This window comes from Sminthopsis crassicaudata, chromosome 3, assembly GCF_048593235.1.
Source record: "Sminthopsis crassicaudata isolate SCR6 chromosome 3, ASM4859323v1, whole genome shotgun sequence".
Classification (NCBI taxonomy): Eukaryota; Metazoa; Chordata; class Mammalia; order Dasyuromorphia; family Dasyuridae; genus Sminthopsis; species Sminthopsis crassicaudata.
The window spans coordinates 243553704-243568931 of NC_133619.1; the positions used below are offsets into that span (position 1 = coordinate 243553704).

The 15228-nt window shown below is 32.7% G+C and overlaps 1 protein-coding gene across 1 annotated transcript in view; it reads left to right on the forward strand.

Annotated features, from left to right (window-relative positions):
- OCA2 (OCA2 melanosomal transmembrane protein) overlaps positions 1 to 15228 on the forward strand; it is a 654184-nt gene that overhangs the window by 135926 nt on the left and 503030 nt on the right. The window contains exons 4-6 of the mRNA XM_074300312.1: positions 4967 to 5155; positions 8715 to 8772; positions 10457 to 10529. Of these exons, the coding sequence (XP_074156413.1) occupies positions 4967 to 5155; positions 8715 to 8772; positions 10457 to 10529 (320 nt within the window). The remainder of the gene's footprint in view (positions 1 to 4966; positions 5156 to 8714; positions 8773 to 10456; positions 10530 to 15228) is intronic.

Sequence of the window (15228 nt, forward strand, 5' to 3'; positions counted from 1 at the left end):
TGATCCTGGGGCAAGTCAATTAACTAACTCCTTTCTGCCTCAATTTCTTCAACTATCAAATGTAGTTTAACTCATTTTCTTGCATTTAGAAGATGCTGGATGAATGCTTATTTTCTTCTTCCTTTTTTATTCATCTTTGCCAACATTGTGACTACATTAAATATTTTTTTCAGGTTTTTTTTTTTTTTCGAATTGACTTTCTCTCTCATTCTGTTTTATTTTTAGAAAAATAATGGTTTCCCTCTCTCTCTAACTCTTAGAATCAATACTTTTTAAACAGTGTTTCAATTTACTCATTAAATTCTTCTCATTTTAGTACCACTGCTATAACTCACAGAATTCTACATCAGCTGCTTTGAAAGAGCTTGAATTTACAAAATCATGCTAGCCAAAACATAACTTTAAAAATAAAAATAACTTTGAAAATTTAAGCAAAGCATAACAAAGCTGTAAAAAAAAATCTATAAAATTGATTCATTCTAAGTTTGTAGAAATTAGTTTTTTCTTCAGTTCTATACCAAAGTGAGAAATGCCTATTCAAGAAATCAATTATACAATGCTTTGCATAAAGCAGCTGTTGTTTAAGTGTTTGTTGATTTGAATTGATATGGAATCCAGTATCTAATAAAGAAAAATGAACAATTTTTGGAGGCTAAAGGTTTGACTATGTGCCACAATGAGTACAAACAAATTAGTTTGGGATGATCTGGGGAATGATGCTTGAAAAATTGGCATAATAATTCATTTTGAAGGGTTGGTTGCTTTTCTTATTTCTTATGTAAGGATTGTGTTGTTCTTTGTCCCCAGATTCAACTTATGAAGTGTTTTCAGGTGGTATGTTTTCAATAATACATGCTAACCCTTCTTGTTAAATACTGAGCTTGACACTGGTTATACTCAATGTTTTATGGGATAGATGTTGATCCTGGGATGAAAAAGCAGAAGGTAATGTAAGTGCAGTGAGAACAGCCAGCTATTTCCCCTATACCCTGGTCCCCAGAATGCATCTGATTGCTATGATAGAATAGGAATTCTTATCCTGGGATCTAAGGAGACAAAATACTTAGATGGGTAGCTTTCAGGGGTCTGTAAACTTTATTTTGATTAACCTCCACATGAAATTTAGTATTTCTTCAATTATTTCCTAAAGCATTCTTACTATGTGGGGGGTATAAGCATTATCAAATTGCCAAAGGTAACTGTGGCATAAAAAAGGATTTTTGCTGTCATAAGAACTAGAGCCTGCTAGAACAGATGGTATCTTTTCTCAGACCATTACTCTGTTCCAAGAAGGAATTCCCAGGTCAATGCTGTGGTAGACAGGTTGCTAAACATGGTTAATTACTTTGGGAAAGACCATTTTTATATCTACTCTTAAATATATTCATTCATTCTTTTTAGATCTTAAACTGAATTTCATTGCATTGGGAACTCCCTGTGAGAAAACTTCATTAATACAAATCTGTAATTGCTTTACAATTTTTTTTAAAGGATATGTTAAGATAATTTTGAAATAGAGAGTTATGTTTTCAAGACTATGTTAATGGGAGTGAGAGTCCATGCCTATAATTCCTATTAACAGAGAGTTTGAACTGATAGATCCTGAATTTGTGGGTTCTGAACTGCTGTTGACTAAGCCAGTTGGATGTTTTTCTTCAAGTATAATATCAACTTAAGGAACACCTAGAAATAAGAGACCATGAGGTTTCCTAATGAAGGACAAATCAGTCCTAGACTGGAAATCAAGTAGATCAAAACTGCTCTGCTCAGAATGAGAACAGACTCATGAAAACTTCTAGTCTGGGTGAGATAGGAAGATCTAATCTTAAAAAAGGTGGTCTATTACATTTTTAATTCTTTTGATTTGGGAGTTTAGTTATATTGATAGACTAGGGAAATGCTATAAATAGATTATACCTAGATTTTAACTAAACATTTTTAATAAGGTATATGGACTGATGGAGAGACATAGACTATATAATATTACAGTTAGGGAGATTTGGGACTTTTAATGAATAGGTGATTCCAAAAAGTATTCTTTAAAGATCAATGTCCATTTAGAGATCTTTCTATAATAAAGTACTAAAGGAATCTGTGCTTAGTTTTGGATTAAACTTTTTTTTTATAAGTGATGATTAAAAAGTCTATACAGCATGCTTATCAAATTATAGAACACAAAAAGTAGGCAAAATAGCTAACATATCAGATATGAAATCAGGATCCAAAAATATCTTGACAAGTTAGAACATTAGGCTAAATTTTGTAGGCATAAAGGTAAAATCTTATACATGTATTAAAAAAAATCAACTATGTGTAAAATGGGGAAGGCAAGCCTGGATAATAATTCATCTATGAGCAAACTCAGTGATTTGGCAGGGTGACATGGTAGTAAAAAAAAAAAAAAATCAGTTTTAAGCTGCATTCAGAGAGTTTCTAAGAATAAAGAAATGAGACTTGTACTTTGTCTTAATTGCACCCCAAATTAGCAGTACCATATTTACCTCTGAATCCCATATTTTGAAGATACTGCATAACCTGGAGAACATCTACAAAATTTGGACCTTGCTGGTGAAGAACCTAAAATAGTCATGTTTTGCGAGAATTATTTGATGATATGAGTAATGATATGTTTAGCTTTGAGAAGAATAGAACTTAACAAAGGAATGCTAGCTATCTTTAAGAGATATCAAAGGACTATCATTTTAAAGAAGGATTAGCAAGTTACTTAACCACAATTCCTTCCTTCCTTCCTTCCTTCCTTCCTTCCTTCCTTCCTTCCTTCCTTCCTTCCTTCCTTCCTTCCTTCCTTCCTTCCTTCCTTCCTTCCTTCCTTCCTTTTGCTGAGGCAATTGGTGTTCGGTGTCTTGCCCAGAATCCCACAGCAAGGAATTATGAAGTGTCTGAGACCAGATTTGAATTCAGGTCTTCCTGACTTCTGGGCTAGTGTGCCACCTAGTTGCCTTGGGGTGAATGATTTTCAAGTATGGATTGGAGTAGATGGCTTTTGAGGGCCCTTCCAATTTTGAGAGTTCATGATTACATATAATATGGTACAAGAGTCTCATGAGAGATTCTGAAAGTTAAATTATTCTCCTCATTATATGTGAGTGAAAATAATCCATAAATTCAAATTTTGGCTATATTTATGTCTCTTCAACAGATGGTAGAATATAGTATTTATTTCTTTCACACCTGAGTATTTCTTGGAAGAATTACATAATTGTTGAAGATTAATGATTTTTTAAAAGTCTGTGCTATGTTTATTTCATTTGTTACCTTGTTACATGTTGGTTTTACACAATATAATTTGCCTCTCTGGGCTTTTTCTTGTGAATGAGTCCTTTTTATTGCTGTGAAATTAAAGCAAGAGGTATGCATCTGGAAAAAAATCAAAATACCCCATTTAATTGGATCATTAGATATCTTTGGCTCACATGTAATTGCTCATTCTTGCAGATTTTTGTTGCTGCAGTGTAAATATTTTGGTCCCAGTAGTATTTCAAGCACCAAAACAAAGTCTGTTATCTAGTGCATCCTGGTTTTTAATCAAAATCTATCTGCTTGAAAGAGTTATATTGAAGGATTGAAGGATTGAACTTCCATTGAAAATTATTTTATATAAATTCTGGGTTTTGTGGGTTTATTTTGTAGCCAGCTAGCCACTTTGTGGAAGCTATTGATTTTCCCAATTAGTTTCTTTGCTGATTCCCTAGGGTTTTCTAAGTAAACCGTTATGTGATCAGCATACAGTTTATGGATAATTTTCATTAAAATTGACAAGTTAACAGAAGCATCATTATATGCTTTTGATGGTAAGAAACATGATACAGTGTTAAAGAACATGACTTAGCATATGTAGACTTGGGTTAAATTTCTGGCTCTGTTGTTTACTACTTATGTGACTTTGGGTGAATCATTTAATGTTTTGAGCTCTTAGTTTTCCCAGTTGTAGAATGAGTAGATTTCCCTTGATGTGATTGATGTACTGGACAAATCATGGGGCTTGGAGTCAAGAAGACCTGAGTTTTGAATCAGACTTCAGATACTAGCTAACACTGTATCTGGTACATAGTAGATTGTTTATCAGTGCAGATTCTTTTCCACTCTCTCTCCTCTTTCCCTTACCTTCTAAGTCTTTAAACCTAAGATACAACTTGATCCCCTATAACTCATTCTATTGAGCTCTGTTCATATTTCACTGCCTAGCTAGTCAAGCATTTATAATTACATGCAACTTCTCTTTCAGGTCCATGTTTAAAAGGGGATAAAAAGCTACAAACTAAATTGTATTGCTTCCAATCCCATAAAAGAAGAACCAGAAGGACTTCACAGAGGAAAAAAAGAGTTATTTATATGAAATTTTATTATATCAATTATATTAAGGAATTGTAGTTGAACTATATTGAGCCTTGATTTATATTTGGATTAAAAAGAGTGATGTTGTTTTACACTGAATAGGAGCTCAGTGGAACTGGTATGTCTTTTGCTGTATTTACCCACCAACAAGAACAAGCTATTATTTTTTGAGGAAAGCTCTAGTTTATAAGTAATTACTGGTAGATTGATAGATAGACTAAATAAGAAATGGGCTTTTTCTGAGCAAGAATTCTATGGCCAGGTAGCTTGAAACTGTAGGGAAAGAAATGGATATTGAATTGGAGGACTTGCATTCAAATCTGGTTCTGCTGCTTACTCTTGACTATGTGATCCTTTGCAAGACACCTAACCTCTCTAAATTTCAATTTCTCATCTGTAAAATAGGAATTTTGGATTAGATGGCTTGTAAAATCCACCCCACCCCAAGGTTTCGGCCTTAGGATCATATGACTTCAGAAAAAAAATTCCATTTTAAATGAGTAAGGGGTTATTAGCTCATCTGTAATTCTTCCCAATAAAATGACTTGATTACATGGATGTTTACCTAAATCTTTATTGAAAAAAATAACTTTTAAAAAATGTTTTCCAGATTACAATGCAGGACTATTCACCATTCAGTTTCACTCATGGATGATGAATCTTGGGACAGTAGCTCTGTTGAGTGGGAGCAAAGATGCCTATTAGGAAATGAAATTGTCAGCTTCTCCACATCTGCTTCCTCAGAGAAGAGTGAATTTCTGGACAGTTTTCCTGTCAAATTCAATCTATCAAAACTAAGGTAAGGATACTTCCTTTGTATCTCAGTGTTACCATTGGAAACTCATTCTAGGAAGATAAAGTATTTATTTAGCCTTTGGTGTGTGCTAGGCAATGTGCTAAGGTCTGGAAAAAGGAATACAAACAAAAAAGAAAGATAGGGGCAGCTAGGTGGTACAGTGGATAGAGTACCATCCCTGATGTCAGGAGGACCTGAGTTCAAATCTGGTCTCAGACACTTAACACTTCCTATCTGTGTGACCTTGGGCAAGTCACTTAACCTCTATTGCCTCAGGGGAAAAAAAAAAAGAAAGGTAAATCCCACCCTCAAATAAAGAGGTCAGGGTAGCAATTTCTAGTTTAAAATAAATATGGCCATTCTCTTTGCCAAAAAATAGTTTTATTTAGAAAAAAAGTTATAAACAAAATGAAGAAGTTAAATAGACACCAGAGCAGTAAACATGAAATAGAGTTGAGAGAGCAATAGGGTTACCAGGGAAAGAGTTTGGAAGACATTCATTAGAAGAATACACTACTATACATTACAAAGCCTGAGTCTGCCATATATTGGCAGGTTAGATCTATAGAGGAGTTTAGCAGACTAACCATATTTAGCTATAGTAAAGACTATTGTGTCACAGTTCTCTTTTATTGTTCTGACTCAGTTTCCCTAAATTGTCCTGTCTTGGGAAGAATATTGCTTAATAACTGCTTTTCTTAGTCATTTGTAGTTAAACCCTTGAGCTATTTCAAGTAATAAATGGGAAATCTTTGTTCTATGAGAAATATCTATGACATGATTTCTTTATGTTGAATGAACCATTATGCTCTCCCAAATGTACTTCATATAACCACATCACTTCTATAAGGAGAAAGGCTTTTGAGGGAAAGAGGACATGTGAAATTGTACAAAGAGCATAAGAGATTTTGAAGATAGGTTCTAGTCCTTGTTTTGATTAGCCATTACACTATGAATTACCTAGGTGACTGGAAACAAATAGTATAGTTACATACATTTCCTTGAATATAAATTGGGGATAATAATTCCTATTTCTTTTGCCTCTCAAGTTTGTTCTGAAAATCAAACTTAAAAAACTTTCTTCATAATTTTATGTACATTACAATTTAAAAATATTGTTTTGAGAAGGGAACCATGTACTTCACTATTCTACCAGATGTCCATGACACAGGAGCCCACAATCTGGGGGCTGAATGTGTTCCCTCTCACTCTTGTATCTACTGGACAATCTGGACATACTTGTCAACTTGTGGTTTCTCATCTATTTCTTCTAACTACATTTTGCACAGTCTGTCCCCTTTACCTAGAATATTTTTCCTCTTCACATCTGCCTCCTAGCTTTTTTCTGATTTTCTTTGAGATTCAGCTTACATCCCATTTTCTGCATAAGGGCTTTCTTGCATGCAGATTTCACTTTAATGCATTGAAAAATCACTGGGCAGTGGGATCCTTAGCAAGTTATTTTTCTATTATGGGACCCAATTTTCTTATTTAAAAATGAGTTGATTTTCAAGTTTTCTTCCCTTTTTAGCATTCTATTAGACTTTTGTTTAGAGATGCTTCCTTGGTTCCTTGTTATAGTTAAGCTATGTCTTAAAGTTCATCTTATAGTATACTTACATACTACACAGAAGTAATAGAATTAAAGTTATTTAATGCCACTTAAAATGAGGACAAAACACATTATTGTATTTGGCTTGACATGTCTAAAAAGTTCTGTACATGATAAATGAAGTAACTTAAAAATCTTTTAAGCTTGTCAACTTTGCATTTGAATTATGTTGTATGCATTTGAGTTATGTAGGAATAAGTAGTACTGAACTTGAAGCAGTTCAATTAATGCTTCATATTTTTAAAAAGGAAATGTCATTATGATTCCCATTTAAATAGGAACTGTTGAAACATAATTTGGAAGTGTGGAATGGTAATTTATCAAATGTATTAATCTGAAAGAATGTTGAATAAGGTTTTAACATTTTCAAAAGTTTCAAAGGTTCAGAACATCTTGAAAAAATGGTGGATTAAAGCTGTTGTTTTATCAGATGGGCAGAATAGTTAAAGAGGTCTGCCTAATATAAATATATGTGTATATATATATATATACATTTTAATATATACATATATATATATACCCACAAACATAGATATCTATATGCACACATGTACATACATACATATACATGCATACATAGACACACATATATACTTAAAGAAGTATTTGTTAAACACCTATGTAGGTACTGTGCTAACCTCCGGGGATGCAAAGAAAAAACAAAATAGTTTCTGAGCTTGCATTTTGGGAAATAAAAATTATCAAGGAAATTAAATATAAAAGATACACAAATTTTTTCCAGAGAAAGGACACTAGCAGCTTATTGATCAATTAATCAATCAATAAATATTTATTAAGTACCTACAATGTGCTAGACATTGAACTAAGCATGGGGGATATAAACTTGCATATTCTTAAAAAGCTTTGCTAATGTAGGCAGCAATGTCAGTCAGACTGAAAAATGATCATTTTTCTTTCCCCTCAAGTTGCTATTTGACTTTGGACCAGTCAGAATATTTGGTTAGTGTATTTTACTTAAAATAGCATTTGAAAATAGACTATTTCTATTACATCTTGTAAAGTAACTTCATAGTCATATCTTTTATATTATTGTATATTTTTATGTGTAATTATATATTTGTAACATATATATATATAATTATATAGTTACAAAGAATAAAAATTAAAATTAAAACCAAGAAGCAAATATATAATTTTTAGTGTGAAGATTTAGAAAACTCAAGTCTTTAAAATACTTTAATTTTTTTTCCCCCAGAATGGGGGAAGGATGGGAAAGTGCTTAGTATACATCAAGTATTATGTTAAACAATTTACAAATATTATTTTATTTCTCATAACATTCCTAGGAGATAGATGCTATTATTATTCCTACTTTAAAGTGGAGGAAACTGAGGCAAACAGAAGTAGTCTTTGACTTTTCTAATCACATAAATAATAACTTTCTGATTCTGGATTTATATTGAAGTGTTGTTGTCTAGTCTAGCTCTTAATTCACTGTGCCACTTAGCTGTTTATAAGGAATAGAGCTGGGTTAGTTTTCACCAAGTAAGTTTTGACCAAATCTCTCTTTAAAAAAGTATTCTATTCAGAAATAATCCATTGTTTTTTTCAAGTTATCATCCCAATCTTATTTTGTATACTCAGCAATTTATTTAAGATGATCAGGTTGCCCAAACCAGACAATCCTAGTACATCTATTCAGAGGACTTGTCTAACTCATTTTTGGAGAGGCAAACAGCTGGCTGCAAAATGATGAATGATTTTGACTACAGGAACTCTGGAAGGTCATCTATTAAATTATAAAGTGATTGCAATCTGCACTGATGGAGGGAGTAACCACAATGACAACATTATAGATCCTTGAACTACTGAAGAAGAAGAAAAAGATTGATCATTCTAGCCATTTACAACTCTTGGTGTTTTAGCAATTCTGCTGCGTGGATTTTTATCTTAATATATTTCTAAAAAGTGTGTTTCTTTTATTTTTAGAAGCTGCTTAAAATGTCTGAAAGTCTCAGGCCTTTTTATCTTTGGAGTTGTGTGTTCTGTAAGTATTGTGATTTAGAAATTTTTACCTGGAGTAACAATAATTATAATGGGTTTATCCAGATATTTTGTCAGATCATTCAACTATAATAGTAGTTAACATTCCTGTGGTCCTCTATGTTACTTCACTGGATCCTTGCAAAAACTCTGAGAATTAGGTTTTTTTATTCCCCATTTAATCAATATTGCAATCTAGAGTCACAGAGCAAGTAAGAATACGATGCACTATTTGAAACCAAGTCTTCTTGACACGAAGACCAGCATTTCATCCTCTGCTGCTCACTTCTTCAAAGAACATGAATTCTTTCCAAGTCTTTCTTGTTTCTTTCAGTTAGCTAGTGCTAGATCGATTTTTAGCAAAAATGAAGCTTCATGTTGGATAGAGAAGAATGTCCTCAGTTTGTGACTTTCTTGTTTGCTCCATAGTCCTTTGGAATATAATCAGCTCTTGATCAGTTGAGGCCATTGGTTTCCTAAATAGTGAACAATCTAAAAAAACACTTTATGGTGTTTTGAAAGGATTAGGCAATTTTTTCCATTCAGATTTAATTTTTCAATTAAGGTTTTCTTAAGTTAATATTCAGCAGCTAGGTGGTCCAGTGGATAAAGTGCTGGGTATCTGGAGTCATACAGAATCATTTTTCCTGAATTCAAATCTGGCTTAGACACTTATTGTGTGACCCTAAGCAAATCTAAACTTAACTCTGTTTGCCTCAGTTTCCTCAACAAGCTGGAGAAAGGAAATGGCAATCTGCTCCAGTATCTTTGCCAAGAAAACTCTATTAAGGTCATGAAGAATCAGATATGACTGAAATGTTGGAAAACCAACATTAATGTTAAAATTAATTTTTATTTTTTGATTGATTTTCATTTCATCAACTAATGATCTGGGGACTATGAAGAAAGAGAAGTCTCATAAATATATATTGAGTGAGTGGCAGGCAGAAACTAGTCTGTGATTCAAATTTTTAAAAACATTTTTATCTGTTTATAACTGTTAAATAAATCATTGATAAATCATTCATAATTAATTGAAAGGTAACTGTAACTTGCTTTGTGTGTTCCCTTGTCTCTCTCCTTCTTGATGGGTCTTTTGGTGTCAAGTAGACATTTGCCCAGAATATTATCAGTAGTCTTTGTTTCAAAACTTGAGATATTGGGTCATCAGACTGGTCTACATGTTTGGATTATAATTTATGTGTAACCTCTTAGTGATCCATAAGTCTCATTTAGTCTTGTTATATGCAAGCACCACTCATTTCCCTTATAGACATTAAATTGATTGTCTTCTTAATTAACTCTGAAGTATAGGAAAATTACTCCATCAGTATTTGGTGATTTAATTTTTGTTGTAGGATCTTTGTAGTTGCTTTACTTTGTAATGTAAAGTAATTGTTGATCAATCATCAGGGTTCACTGTAGCTAAAAGTGTTGCAGATTCTCAAGAAAGAGCAATTGAGAATAAGGTGGAAAATTTTTAGATCCATAAATTAATACCATTATTATACTATTTTGCATCTGTTGACAAGATTAATTAAATGCCATTGCTGTCATTTTAATTAACATACCTCCCCATTGCCTAACACAGTGCCTTGTCAATAGTATTTAATGAATATTTGTTAAATTGAAATTGAATCATCTTAGTTAATGTGTTTATTTATAACTTTATTTTCTAATTATTACAGATTTTATTTAGCACATATCCAGATCATGGAAAATCCTGGCAGATGTTGGCTGTGTCACCTCTGGAAAGCTACTGTATCCAAAATATGCCCTGAGGTTTTCAATCACCAGTCAAATGAGAATTATAGAATTGCAGATCATGTGAAAATATATCAGTTTTCTTTCAATTCCACAGCATAGATTATGCTTCTTCTACCTAAAGTGCCTACTCATGTGCATTTGTAGCAGAATACTTGGTGAAATATGGCATATTCTAAATAACATGAGGGGAGGAAGAGCTCCCATAGCAGTTGATTGAATTGTGAAAAATCATGTAGAGAGTCAGTGGTATATAGAAGTTTCAAAATTCTTCTCTCATAGCTGTGATTATTATTGCCTCTCTTTAAATAGCCTTATGCATATTTTGAAGTCTGATGTTTGAATGTAAATTTGATTTATAATTCTCTAAGACTTGAGAAGTCACAGAAATCTATCTGCATTAATTAGAAAAGAATAGGACCTCTAATATATGTGTTGGGGTTGAGATTTCCAATGGAGTATAATGCTACTTAGATCTTGGAAAGCAAATAAGTCATGGCAGGAAACATGAGGGAAACAAAGGCAGTAAATGCTATATCTGTGACAAAAACCAATAAAAGAGATCAGTATTGAATTGAATTCTAAAACCCTTAGCAAGGGACCTTCTGTAGTCTATGCATTATATCTCCCTTGCATTCCAGAGCTGACTTGTTAATGTCAGTACTTTATGGCAAGATAACTCTCCTTGTCCCAACAGTCAGACGTGAACCATTTTTCTTTCTCAGTGTTTGGTGAAATGGTACAGATACCAGAAAACATAAATAATAGTGATGGCTTTTACAATTTGAATTCTCCTTTGCCATGTTGGAGTAGTTTCTTGGTGTTGAAAACAAAATTATATTGAATTCTCCCAGGCTGTCAATTTAGAACATGTAAACTATTTTTAAAAAATGAACTTAGATGAACAACTTCCTGCAACAGAATCTCATTCCTGAGCCTGGCTTCAAAAACTTCACATCTTACCATCTGAACTAGACAGATGACAACAGAAGGCTGAAGGTTTATGGTAAATAATGTTTGAGGTTATACCTTGAAGTCCAGCTTTTGAGATAATTAAATTTTAAAAGAAAAATAATGCACTTAGTATTCTGAAAGATACTTTTTTTTCTTGATATCTTTTGTATTTCTTGGTATTCTGGCATTTTTCTTGGCATACTTTTAAGTTAGAAATATAAAATATTTAATGTGAGATGAACCCGCTCCCCAGAAAATGACCTTTTAAAACACTATTATAAAAAAAAAATTCTCATAAGGTAAAAATCTCAGTGCCATTATCAGGGAATTCCACATAATTTAATTTTTAGGATATTTCACATTTTTTTTTAGTCTGCAGATCTTTATTTTTATAAAATGTTTCTTTACTGCTGTGTCTAATAAAGCCCTTTGCCCAGTGTAATATAGCATTTTTTGATGAGGCAAAGTCATCATTGTGAACATCAATACATATATTGTACTATAACAGCATAGTTTTATTCTCAGGAGTATTTGTGGGGACATTAGCCCCGCCTCCCTATCAAACAGTGTGCAGTCTGGGACTCCAATTATCAATATTGATGCCTTATTTCTCCTCTTTAATTGTCACTGTTGACTGCATCAGTGTTTGACTATATCCTTTTTCTGCCTTAAATTCCTTGCTGCTTGTGATCTGCTATCTCTTTTACCCTAGGAATTGTTGCACAAAATTAGATAGCTAAGTCTGGGAAATCAATCATATTAATTTACACAGTTCTAAACCAGTTAAGTTTTGACCAGAAAGTGGCTATTTTCTTTATTGTTTGGAGACTTTTCTGAGGGGGAAGGGGATGGGTTGGAGAAGAAACTGATTTCTGATGAATAAAAACAATCATAATAACAACTTTTATTCTCATAGCATTTTAAGTTTTATAAAATATTTTCCTCAAAATGATATTGTTTTAGTTGTGTTTTGGCTTTTTGAAGAAATGTAGAAAGGAAAATAAATATGCATTATTTAACCTCCTCCTATGTGTCAGGTATTGTGCTAAGTCCTTCACAATATTATCTCATTTAAACCTCACAGTAACCTTGAGAGTAGGTGGTATTATGAAACTCATTTTACTTTAAGGAAACTGAGGCTAGCAGAAGTGAAATGATTTGTTCAGGACCATCCAACTGCTAAGTGTCCAAGGTCAGATCTCAACATAAAACTTTGGGCCCAGTGACTTACACAAATGTGCCATCTAACTGACTTCAAGTCAGATCACTAAATGGGTTACTCATGTTAATTAAGTTGCCCTTTGGTGTCTCTTAAAAATGCTGTTTTTATTGGCTAATATTATTTTCAAAGATTATCCCTGAATCACAATATTCACATTATTCTGTGTTTGCTCTCTTAATCTTTTGGCTATTCACTTTCCTTCAGTCCTCTGCTATCTTCATGAAAATAATAACAATAAAAACTAGAATTTTTATAGTTCTTTAAGATTTTCAAGGCTGTTAAAAATATATCCTTATTTGATCCTCACAACAATATTGTGAGGAACTATTATTAACTCTATTTTACAGATGAGACACAATGCAGTGAAATTATTTTTCCAGGATCCCACAGTTAAAAAAATCGGAGGCATAATTCAAACTCATATTTTCCTGGTTCTAAGTACAGCGTTCTACTGCATTGCACCACCAAGCTGGAAATGTGTTATTATTCATGAGATGGATATGGTCAACACCAGTAAGAGGCAATCTCCTAACAATTAAAAAATATTTATTATGAACTTACCTTTACAATTAAACATACTTTATAGCAAATGTTTGGATGTGACTCTCCAACATAGAAGCTATTCATAAACCATCATCACCTCTTTGATTTTATTTTTGTTCATTTATCTTGATATATTTTCTATATATTTACTTTTTAATTAAAACCAACTAATAATTTGAACTACATTTTTCTGCTTCTTTATTGAGCACTGTGTACCCAAAACTGTATTATGCAATATGAAGGAATGCAATATGAAGGATAAAAAAATATAAAATCTGGTCTTTGGTCTCAAAGAGTTTATGGTATAGTGGGGAAAAGCCAGATTAATAATCCTTATGGTAAGCAGACATCATATACCTTATAAATATGTTCATAACACTATCACTTTTCTGCAAACCCAATCCCAAGAACCTTCCAGTATAATAAAGAAAAATAAATCATTCTGGCAACCACATTTACAACACTAGCTGTAGTCTACCTACTATCTCTTTACTGATAGGAGGAAAGAAAGCACACACATTTTATAAAAATCTTTGCAGCCTTTCCAACAGTAATAGCTTCTCTTGCTTTAGGTAACTTAAAAAACTTCTTAAAATAATTTTGATTTTTGATTTTAATTAAATATTCCCAAAATTACATTTGTATAGTACAATTCAAATAGATGTTTCAATGTGAAATCATGAATCTCCACTTCACAATTTACTTAAAAACAACAATGACTACAACAAAATAAGCTATGCAATAAATAATGCACATCATTTTCAAAGGCTTTCTGAGTTTTCTTTTCTTCTGTGTGGTGAAGTATTTTTTTTCCTCCCTCCTTTCCCACCCCACACTAGAGAAATCCACCATTAGACATAGATAATTATTTATATATAAAATCATACTATACATATTTTTATTTGTCAGCTCTTTCTTTGGATGTGGATAACATTTTCCTTCATAGGTCCTTTGTAGTTGAGTATTTATAATATTCATAATAACTTAATCATTTATAGTTGTTCTTTGAATAATATTGCTGTAATTGTAGACCTGAGACACTTTTTAAATGAATCAAGTTTGCTTCCAGAGTTTTTGCATATTTAGATATGGCTTTCTGGTCAGCAATTTTTTATATTAATAGTGAACTGACTTATTAGAAGAATGAATTATCTTTGGTCCCTCTTTAATTGTTAAGTATGGGCAGCTATGCGGTCCAGTGGATAGAGTGCCTGAAGGTCAAGGAAGACTCACCTTCCTGAATTCAAGTCTGACCTCAGACTCTTGGACAAGTCATTTCCCCTTGTTTTCCTCAGTTTCCTTATTTGTAAAATTAGCAGAATAAGGAAGTGGCAAACCATTAGTATCTCTGACAAATGGACAACTCATCGAGCCTTTTCAATGCCATAAGATTGTCAAACCTATTGGGCTGTACACACTCTGGAAGCAAGGCTCAATTTTGCTCTATTTCCCAGGAAATGAGACTTCATGTCTTCTGAACTCATTAGGAACTTGCTTTGGGTGCCTTTTTCCTGTAACCAGTTCTTCAGGTTTTATTACCTTAGTACCTGGTTGAAAACTTGATTTTTTATTTATGCTTCAGAGATTTAAAATTCTATCTTAGCTTCAGGGTTTAAACAACCTTTACCTGCAAGAAAACTGAACATTTCTATGAATATGACCCACTTTTGTTACTCTTATTCCTTTAACCTTCTTGCTTCCTTTGCAAGTAGCAAATATACTTCTAAAAATTCTTTCTGTGTGCCTACCTTGGAAACTCAAGGGAAACTGCCATGGTGGAGCACTCTTTCAACTAAGACTTAGAAAAAACAAGCTAAGGTGCCTTCTTTATAACTTCCACAAGGGAATTGGGAAGGAGGTATGTCTTTTTAATACAGTGCTCCAAATAGACTAAAAAATGAAACCAGAGGTTATGTCTGGTCAAAGATGGTTGTCAGTCAGACAAATAAATGCTGTCTAAGTGTTTTTTTTTTTTTT